General features: G+C 32.7%; 1 protein-coding gene and 1 pseudogene across 2 annotated transcripts; one reads left to right on the top strand and one right to left on the bottom strand.

The window, feature by feature from the left end:
- The first annotated feature begins 974 nt into the window (after positions 1-974).
- On the top strand, positions 975-2,369 carry LOC102583705 (acetylajmalan esterase-like; annotated as a pseudogene). Its single transcript, XR_367116.2, has one exon. The product of XR_367116.2 is annotated as an acetylajmalan esterase-like (transcript).
- Positions 2,370-9,833: 7,464 nt separating this feature from the next.
- On the bottom strand, positions 9,834-11,057 carry LOC102596185 (uncharacterized protein At2g29880-like). Its single transcript, XM_006344906.2, has 3 exons — positions 10,984-11,057; positions 10,146-10,479; positions 9,834-10,058 (listed from the first exon to the last, which is right to left on the bottom strand). The coding sequence occupies exons 1-3, from the start codon at positions 11,055-11,057 to the stop codon at positions 9,855-9,857; spliced, it is 612 nt and encodes a 203-aa protein (XP_006344968.1). The 3' UTR covers positions 9,834-9,854.
- Positions 11,058-11,258: the final 201 nt, after the last annotated feature.

Here is an 11,258-nt window from a genome sequence, read left to right as displayed (position 1 = left end):
AAAAGGTTTAATCATTTTTGTCATTAAATAAAACTAAAACCATAAATGAAGAAAAAAACAAATTAAAGTGACAACCAGCCACTCAACAGCTGACACACTACGAAATTATTGACATTGTTTTTATAGTTCAAAATAATTGACTTATTTAAAAAATTTAAAAAGTTGTTGAATTTTATTTTTACATATTTGCCTTTGATTCAATAAATATCAAAGGAGCGATGAAAAATCCACATAATATGAATACGATGAAATATATATATATATATATATATATATATATATAAAATCCTTGACTTAGAGTTAGTTTTATACTTTATTTTTGGTAATTTTAAACTTTTGGTTATTCTACAATATAAAGGTCTTTGCTTTTGAGAAAAGATGCAATATGTGAACTTATTTGTGTGGTTCATTTGTTTTATCACCTTGTTTCTAAGTGTTTTTCATTGTTTTTTTGTGTCAAATCTTAACGGTTAACCCGATAACAATTAATAACCAATAAATCAATAGTCGATAAGTCAATATTTTAATGATTTAACATGTCTACAAATCGATAATAAATAAGTAAAACTAATAAAATTCAAACCGAAACGACCAACACATATCCCTAAATTATTGACCATGTTCAGTTTTATTAAAGAGTAGCATACTACAACTCATTTTCAAATTAACTTTTTTATTGAGCTAAAATTCAATCAATAAATATCATATATTTATTAAAAATGTAATTTTACTATAGTGTATTATATTGTATGAATTTTTGCTTATTCGATAAGACTACATAAAGAAAATTAAGACAATTATGATAATTTTTACAATTTATGAAAATTTTATATTTATAAATATAAAAATACAACTTACAAATCAATATCGCATATTCAAACAAAAATTTGATATTTAGATATAATTTTATATCATAATTTCATATCACACGGCCAAACAGATCGGGGTCTACCATTCTATAAGTAGCACGTGAATGGATTCCATTTTGCAGCAAAAAACATTCTTCAATGGCGACTCTTTCTCTTACCCAATTTTCCTTATCCCTTTTACTCATCACATCATTCTTCTTTTCTCCTTCATCTGCCCAAACTAAATGCAACGTTAACTCCGTCTACCAACTCGGCGACTCCCTCGCCGACGCCGGAAATGTCATCCGTACTCCCGGCGCTTCCATCATCTTCCGCGCCGACCGTTCCCCTTACGGTGAAACTTTCTTCAGAAGACCCACCGGCCGCTTCTCCAACGGCCGCCGTTATCACCGATTTCATTTCTCAATCATTCAAACTCTCATTCCTCAATGCTTATTTAGACAGAGGCGCATCTTTCAGTCAAGGAGTAAATTTCGCCGTCGCCGGAGCTACCGCCCTTGATACATCCTTCTGGACTGCTCGTAACATCCGGTTACCCACATGGAACACTCCGCTTTCAAATCAATTAAATTGGTTCAAAACGCATCTCCAATCGACTTGTGGTTCTAGATGTGCAGAGAATTTGAAAAAGTCGATAGTAATAATGGGGGAATGGGGAGGAAACGATTACTACAATTGTTTCTTCCAGAGAAAGCAAATCACAGAAGTTAGAACTTACGTTCCATTTGTTGTTGCAGGGATAATGAGAGGCATCAAAGAGGTGATTCAGCTCGGAGCAACACGAGTGTTGGTTCCGAGCATTTACCCTCTCGGATGCCTCCCATTATACCTCACATCCTTCCCTGATAACAATACGAGTGGTTACGATCAATTAGGATGCTTGAGGAACTTCAATGATTTCGCTTCGTATCATAATAGATACATGGTTAGGGCTATAGCGAATCTACAACGTGAATTCCCAAATGTTAGCATTGTTTATGGTGATTTTTATGGTGCAATTTTGTCACTTATTCGCAACCCGTCTTCGTTTGGGTTTAATCAAAATACATTGCTGAGTGCGTGTTGTGGAACTGGAGGGAGGCATAATTTTAACTTCAGGACTGTGTGTGGAGCAGCTGGGATTAATGCTTGTGCGAATCCGGCACAGTATGTTCATTGGGATGGAATTCATTTGACAGATGAAGCTCATCGTCGTATTACTGAAGTTCTTGTTAGAGATATGTTAGCCAAATTCAACTGTGTCGTTTAATTGGATTATTTTCTTGCCGTGATCTGAGACAGTGATAAAATCTGCGTATTTTATCCTCCTCCAGACTCATTTATCGGGACTTCATTAAGTATGTTGTTGTTGTATCTTCCTCGCTGTGACGAAGAGAGAATTATTAAGTTAAATAAGAGGATGATTTGGTGTTTGGACTATATTTAATTAGGTTTGTATTGAAAAAAACAGAGTGTTTTTTTTTTAAGTTTAAAATAATGTATTTGAAGTTTTTTTGTTTTGTTTGGGTATAAATTTCATTTTGAAAATAATTGATATTTGGTGGATGACTATACCATTTAAAATCCTCTTTAAATTAATTGAGCCAAATGAGACTACATTTAATTTCATAGAGTTTTTTTTTTCCACTCAGTATCCAATATCCATATTGGAGCTCGACTAAATCTGGACTCGCTCCGAGAAGTCCCACATTAAAGGATAAAGCGCTCCCTAACAAAGGCAATTTCGTATTCAAGGGAACTCGAACCCGAGATCTCTTAATTAAGAATGAAGGAGTACTTACCACTCCACCACAATCCTTGTCGGTCATTTCATAGAGTTGGATAGTCACGAGATGCAAATTTCTTTTTCAAATGGTAATAAAAACAAAATTATGCGTCTCACTCTCCAACTTTTTAGCCTACACTTTTTTTATAAATAATACTCCCTCCATTTTTGTCTAGTTGTCAATTATTTTTGGTCAAATGTATATATTTGACCAACATAATTGACTAATGAATATGAATTAATTAAGTAGTATATTTTTTATATTGGTCAAATTCATACTTTCAAGTCTAAATATTGAAAAATGAATAGTATCAAATATAAAGAATAAAATAGACACAAAATAATAAATTATCTCTAAAAAAAATAAACTAAATAAATAATTATTTTTAATATATTAAACAAGTAAAAATAGATGGAGGAAATATCGATGAGAAAATTTCAGAAATAACAAACATAATAGACATAATAAACCTTTATATTATAACTGTAGTTTCGATAATTGCGCTTCATAATTGTAGTTCCATTTACTAAGGAAGCCATGGTTTGTATATTTCGTTTGCGAATATACAAATTTTGTATTTATACATTAGGAATTTTTCAAAACTTCGTTTGTATATTTCGCTTGCCTATATACAAACATCAAAATTTATTGTGATTTTTTTCATAAATCGTATACAAATAGTTAGAGTAAGCATATACAAATTTTAAATTTATACAATTAGGAACCGAATTATATAAAATTCTAATTTATACAATCCGACGAATTATACATATTAAACTAATAGCAAGATTTGGAAGAAAACTATAATTGTGAATTACAATTTTTCTAAATAATAGCTATAATACTTAATATCATTTAAATATTTACTATTTTATACAATTTTCCTGATTTCGAATGTGTGTCGAAAAAACATGAAGCCAAACAAGATGTCATGGGGCAAAGTGTTGGTTGACATGTTTTCTTACCATAGAGGGATAATGTGTAGGTGTTAATTCCCTATTTATTAATATATGTATAATTGAGCAGCGTTTTCACAACAAATACTTGGCTGGCCATGTGACTCCCACCTTCATCTCTCATTGAAATTACAACCGACACTTTTGACTATTTTCTAATGCTAAGATTCTACCCTCTTCTTTTTTTCTTCTTATTTTTTTTTAAAAATAATTATTAAATTTTAATTTTGCGACATATTTCCTCCGTCCTATATTATATGGATATTTTACTAAATTTTTTTGTCTTATATTACTTAGTCACTTATTAATTTAGGATAAAATTAACTATTGTTTTCCTATTTACCGCTACAATTAATATGGTCTTTGGAAGTCTAAATAATTTTGAAGATGTAGAGTTTTTTTCAAGAGGTTAACTAATACGTCATCTGCCCCTAATTACTTGTTCACTTTTAAATTGATACACATATTTAAAAAATAATGATTGAGATAATGAGTTTACCATTTTATCCCTATTAATTATGAAATAGATAAATTAAAAGCTTAAGAATTCCAAGTAATCTAACTCTCAAGATCTACGAATTAGTATAATCATTTGTATGTTAATCCACGATAAAATCAATGTTTAAATCGAAATATTAGAATAGGAACTCACCTTAGGTGTTTGAGAGAGGACTTTGGGTGTTTCCTTTCTAAGAAGTAGGCTAAAAAATGTAGTGAAATAAAAATTTTGAGCAAGGTTTTAACTTTTGCACGGTAATTTCACAAGACACTCATAACTTTTTATACATAACTCCGATTAACAAATGATTTGATGCGGTAAACCCCAAATTTGATTTCTCATCATTTTGAGATAGATTTCGAATCTCAAAACTCGATTAAACATAATTTGGATCAAAATCACATGCATTTGATTAGTTCAACATAATTCAAACATTCGAAGTGTTATGTTAAGGCAGATCATAGGTTGAGGTCACAGTGGGGTTCATATCGAGAGTTGGGGTCGGGTCCTGGGTTCGATTTGGGTCCCAGGTTGAGGTTTGATTTTGAGGTTGGGGTTAGATCTTGGATCGAGTCCAGGTCGGGAGCTGAAACTCAAGCCGGGGTCAGGTCTTTGGTCGGGGTTAGATCCTGATGTCGAGTCTTGGGTTGGCATCAAGGTCGATGTTGGGATCAGATCCCAGATCAGAGTCTAGCTGGAGTAAGTAGTGGTATAAGGGGTGGTAGAGTTGAAAAAGAGCTTCTGAAAATCTTTTTTCTTACTTCACGTAGAGAAGCCATTTTCCTTAAATTAGAATAAAATAAATTCATTTGAAAGTTATTTTTCAAAATATTTAAGCGAACTAAACGTGAAAAAAATGGAAAATATTTTTTTTATTGTTAAAGTTGATTTCAGTGAACTCATTTAAAGGTTCTAAATTTTTTGGTTTTAAGGAATTAAAGTGGTTTAGAATCATTTATCCCATCATATCATATCCAATCAGTTTTTTTTTCCTTCAGAAAAGGGTCAAATATACCCTTGTACTATCTGAAATAGTTTAAAGGGAAAAAGGACAAATATACCTTTCGAACTTTTAAAAATGGTATGTTTATACCTTTCGTTATACTTTACGATTGTATATACCCTTATCGTCATACTTTTTGGCCATATATGCCCCTACATCAAACGGAAGCGTCATCTCAAACATTTATCCTATTTTATTTTATTTTTACCCTAAAATAATTTTTTTTAATCCCAATTATCCATCCCTTCAAAATTAAGCTTTCCGGCATTTATGCCATGAAGAAGATGAACAACCCGACAGTATGCCATTAAGAAGATGAAATCTGCCTTTACGTGAGCAAATTCACAATCGATTACATCTTTTGGTAGATTTGTTTTGTGTTAATCCCAAGCTCCTCCAGCAACGATAGCTTGCCTTCAAAATCCGGTGAGCCACCGCCGCCGATAGTGGTGGACGTGAATTGCAGAGTGAAAGCAACAACAGATCCTACATCGAAGGACATGAAAGGTATCTTAGGATTCTACGACTTCGGTGGTTGAAACGACACCGTTGGAAGGATATGTTGCCGTGGATCTGGAGTTTCGCCGGACAGAAAAATTCATTGATGGGACGTTAAATTCCTTCGCCATTGATCGGAGATCTAGAAATTATTTATTGTGATGAAATTCGAATCAAATTAAGTGAATATTTTGAACTATTTTTGCTCCAATAGTGGTTGCAGATCTAGATACGTAAAATTTAGGGGTTTCTTCGAGAGAACTTGAAATCGGATGGAGCGAACTCGAAGGATATACAAAGGAGCTTGATTTGTTGATCAATGGATATAATTGGAAGCTTTGAGGTCAACAATGGAGAGAAGCGGACGTCTCTTTGAAGCTAAGGCAGCAAGGACAGTGAATGGATTAAAATAAATTGATTAAAAATAATTAATTTTGGATAAAATAAATTAAATAGGGTAAATATTTGAGATCATGCCACGTGTCTTTCCGTTTGATCCAAATATAACGGATGGTAAGGGTATATACAACCTTAAAGTGTAACGGATGGTATATATATCATTTTTTAAAATTTGAGGGTATATTTGACCTTTTTCCCTAGTTTAAATATACCATTTTTATACTTTTGATCCAAATATACCTCTCTTGTTATACTTTCGATCCAAATATATCCCTCTCAGACTTCCACTATACTTTGGTACAAATTTATTCTTAATTTTAACAGAGAAGCATGTGTCAAACTTAGAATTAAATAACTCACTCCCAATTTTAAATTTCTAAATTTTTCTTTAGAAAGTTTGTTTATTCTGGAAGAATTTCATACCTTTTATAGAAGAAGATGAATCCAAGGGTTTTTATCAAATTTCATTCCTTTTAATTAGGGGTGTACTTGATCAGGTTGGTTCGGATTTTTCAAATATCAAACCAAATCATTTGTGTCAAATTTTTAAAATTATAAATCAAACCAAACCAATAAAACTCGGGTTTATTCATGTTTTTCAACCTCGGAGTTTTTCGGGTTGGTTCGAATTTTCAAATATCAAACCAAACCATTTGTGTCGAATTTTAAAATCAAACCAAACTATAAACCTTGGATTTTTTCGGGTTTTTGAATTTTCCGGTAAAGTATTTATACAAACATATAATTAACTTGTACTCTAAATATTTCTTTAGTCCAACCAAACTACAACTATCTAAGGCGTTTCTTAAGAAAATAATACAAAATATGAGATGAGCGATGACACTAAAATATTCAATAAAAAATAATAATGAAATCGTATAAAATAAATATTGCAAATTGATAAGTCATAATGAAAATGATTATAATTTAAAAGTACTAAATCATGCTAAATAAGTCTAATAAGTATTATTTACATGATTAAACATTAAAGAAAATTAAAATTAGGTTATGTATTTTAAATGTCTAAACCAATGTAAAACTAAAAAATAAATAATCCTTGGTTGGTTTTAGGTACCTCGACACTGCCCGAATCAATGGACAACACATCTGCTCCAAGGGCACACAACCTAGCGACTACATCACAAGTACCTCCTATGAACCCATTGCCAATACGTCCCACGATTACCAATAGCCGAAAAATAGAAGAAACACTAGAGCTAATGAGAGACACTTGAACAGAGATTTTAGTACTAAGGGTCTATTTGGAAAGCCACCTGGTAATTGGAATTGGTGTAATTACTAGGGTAGTAATTACCAGCCTAGTAATTACACTGTCTAGTAATTACATTGGCCTGTTTGGTTGCCACATTGTAATTACTCATGTCCTGTTTGGATGCCACAATGTAATTACACAGTTAAATTTTAAAATACATTAGATTTTAAGTAAATAATATTACTACTTAAATTAATTAATGAATACAAAAGTTTTTTCAAGCCTAGATTTTCCAGCATCACACATCAAAATTATGCTTGAGATGGCAAAAAGAAACTGATTGCACCCTCAGTGATAATAGTTGTGCTTGCAATAATGGCATAACTTGGGTGACATACAAGTGGTGTAGCAGTGAAACAAAAAAAAAATGGAGTTAACAAGATTTGCCATCATGAATGACATCAGACCAAAAATATTTGAAGAAATGTTGCTCTATCATTCATGAGTTGTGATAACAGACTACTCCAAATACATATGAACTTAAGTCCCTTTCAACCTCCATCCACAAGCTAGACTACTCCCATTCCTTTTCCCCACTAATCCGTCCAACGACTAGGATAATTGACAAAAGACAATTTCTTACAATGTTGGCAACTTGTATTGCACATGATTTACGTCCTTGATCTATATGGCATATGCGTACATACGTACTTAGAAGTATATTTTTTGCTACAACATAACCTTTTTTATACAGTCAAGTCACAACAAAACTAAGAGAATCATTCGATCTATGATATTCACCTAATTGCTCTAGCATTCCACATTTGTTGAGCTATTTCATCTCTCAGATTGCACATATATTGTTTATCAGCATCTGTCGGTCCTCGTCCAATGTCTTCTTCATCAGAATCAGAATCAGAGTCAATATCATTCAAACCGTGAGAATCTTCTATTTCCTCTTCCATGTGTTCTTCAAAATATGAATCCTGCCAATTCCACTTACGAATGAAATTATGAAGTATGCAACATGATAGTACAATCCAACCTTGTTTTTTGATGGAATACGGAGGTGGAGTCGTTAATATAGGAATTTTTTTTTTCAAAACAGCAAATGTCCTCTCTACGACATTTTGAAGTTTTGAATGTCTCAAGTTATAGAGCTCACGAGCATTTTGTGGTGCTTGTGTTTTGGCTCCATTCTCTCAAATGATATCGTGCACAACGATAAGGTGCTAGAAAGCCCTTTGTATTTGCATAGCTTGCATCAATAATGTAATATTTTCCTACAAAATTACAAGTATCAGCTTGTACTCTTTAGAAAAATAAATAATATCACTATTTGAATTATTAGTAAATTACCATTTGGAATTTTCAATCTATTTTGTGATCTTTCCCAAACAGCATTTCTTAACACTCTAGAATCCGAAGCAGAGCCTTCCCAATGACTAAGCACGTATTGAAACTTCATATCAAAATCTACAACAGCAAGGACATTTTGAGAAAGAACTCCTTTACGATTTCTATATCTCGGTTGTTCTTCCATGGGTATTAGTGCAGGAATATGAGTTCCATCTATAGCTCCAACGCAATCCTTCAAAAAGCTTACAATAAATTTTAAAATATGACACAAAACAACTATAAAATTTTAACTAGTAAAAATAAATGTAATGCTAAAAACTAACCTTGAACCAAGGATAAAAAAATAGGATTAGAGGATATTTCATGCGAGATATCTTTTCCTTGCCTGTTTCACATAGTATTTCCCTAATCGGAGACAAGCTTTCAAGCACTTGTTAAAATAACGACTAAATGTTGAAAACGATTTTGCACAACTCTATTCCTTTCATTATGAGCTAACGTAAATAAAAATATAGCCAGTTGTTCTTCAACTCTAACCATTCTTGAATCAGTTAATAGACCTCTTGTTTTCATCTCATCTGCAAATTGCAAGAAACATCCAACATTCATACGTAATAGGTCATAGCATCCACGAGGATGTCCTTCAATCAAATATTTAATAAAATCTGCTCTAGTTAAAATTGATCCGTGCACTCTTTTTTTGGATCCAACACCAAAATAACTTGCAATGATACTAATTAAAAGTACACATTTTGCCAGAAACACCATGACATGATCATCCTTTGCCATCCTATTTGACAAGTAAATGAATTAATTCTAGAATAGATAATCTAGAAGTAAATAAGATACCAGCCCAAAACGTCATTCGAACAACAAAATATGCTTTTAAACGACATCACTCAATATAAACCAAGTTTGCGCATGACCCATTTCTTTCTAAGCTCTGGAGGCATAGCAGCAAAAAATTCAGCATTTCTCTTATCTACAAGGAGGTCAACAGTTTGCATAGTCCATTCATCATCCAAGTCTAATTCCAATATCAAAGGCATTAATTTTTCAGCGGAAGTGTTTTTTGGTTCATGTTGTAGCCTTATTTGTTCTTCAGCTATTGCTGTCCATCGATCAACAGATTTTGCCAAGCTATTTCCAATAGAATTCTTAATTCTCTTTGGACGTGATGTCAAAGTTGGTTGCTCATCTAAATGCCTTTTTCCTGCTCTCTTTTCTTGATTAGATGATTGAGTTATTTCAGGACTAGTAAAGTTCATGTTCTGAACAAAATATCCATCATCCTAGTCAACAAATTGTGTATCTTCAGTAGGTATGGTAACTTTTTCAGCAGCTATATCATCATCGGTGAATTCACTTTGAAAATCCTCGACATCATTAATTTCACACCCATTCCTACCATCAGCGACAATATCTCCAAAAATTAATGCCAAAGTATTATAGTCTGGCAACGTCTTCGTCCTATACTTAGAATCTTTTGGGTGTGCCTATTATATTATCAATAGTCTTAAATCAGAAAATAAATAACATAAATTTAAACTATATCGAAAAAAAAAAGAATATATGTAACTCACTGCAAGGTATTGCTCCCAGACATCATCTTCAACATCAACTTTTCGAGTTTCTTCATTCCACCCAAATCCACTATGTTGTGACATTCTCTTCATAGTAGCATATATCTTCTTCAAAGTCCTCATCCTATTTTTCATTTTAGTCTTATCTAATTTGTCCCCATATAGCTTGTTCATTTCTTTTTCTACACTATCCCATCCTTCGGTGGTTAAGCCTCCTGGTTGCGTTCTTCCTAACTTAACTTGTTCAGCAATAAAGTAAATGAAATGTTCATCTTGAACTTCACTCCATTTGGTGTATGGTTTTCCAACCTTAGGTGTTTGGTTAGTTGTCATCCTACATAAATGAAAATATTAAAAATTTCAAGGCAAAAAAGTACTTCACTAAAGTAGGCTTTGATGTTAATTTGGCAAGGTGAACTTGATTGTTCTTAGAATAACATGAGGAGTAATTTACATCATGCTCACATTTACCGAATGACTATGACTAATCACATATATCAAGTGTGGCAAGAGAGGAATCGAAAATTATTTTGATTTGACGCATCATCCAGGAAGTGATGTACAAGGCCAGTTTCAAGCCCAAGCTAGCACCGAGGACAGCAAACCTGAACTGTTAACCCATTTAAAGTTTGTTTGGTAGGCTGACTAGGAGTTGATATTTTGTTTTGCTACTTACTATAGCTACCAGTGACAATATTATGCACTGTAACAATCAACTAATATACAATTTTAAATACAAAGAGTGTAAATGGAAAGAAACCAAGAGCAGAGGTGTATCGATTGATGCAAACTTCACAACCTGAAGTCGTCAAATTACAGTTCTCAGTCACTCTTGTACCAACTCACTAATACACCAACAGTTGCACAGATGATAACATAAACACCAACTAAATCAACAAGATTTCCACCCATACCAACTGACATTCACCGATCAGAACCAATCATAAAAATAAAGTAAATATGCAGATCTTATCTTTAGTATTTCTATAATATCATGTGCCCTTCATCAACTTAATACCTAGAGCCTACAAGTAAATACGCAGCCCAATCTCAATAGAAACAAACAGTGAAAACAACCATAAAAATCCTCAACAAATATTGGCACAAATCATG

The sequence above is a fragment of the Solanum tuberosum genome, unplaced genomic scaffold (assembly GCF_000226075.1).
Source record: "Solanum tuberosum cultivar DM 1-3 516 R44 unplaced genomic scaffold, SolTub_3.0 scf00056, whole genome shotgun sequence".
Lineage (NCBI taxonomy): Eukaryota > Viridiplantae > Streptophyta > Magnoliopsida > Solanales > Solanaceae > Solanum > Solanum tuberosum.
Note: the sequence above shows the minus strand (reverse complement) of the source record. Positions and strands in the feature narration are given on the sequence as shown.

Bases quoted from the DNA above. Each gene is read 5' to 3' on its own strand.
- LOC102596185 (XM_006344906.2), bottom strand. From the start codon at position 11,057: ATGGGTGGAAATCTTGTTGATTTAGTTGGTGTTTATGTTATCATCTGT. The intron at 10,480-10,983 runs GTACAAGAGTGA...TCATTTATGTAG, and splicing joins GTTGGTGTATTAGTGAGTTG to GATGACAACTAACCAAACAC. The intron at 10,059-10,145 runs GTGAGTTACATA...ATAATATAATAG, and splicing joins TCTGGGAGCAATACCTTGCA to GCACACCCAAAAGATTCTAA.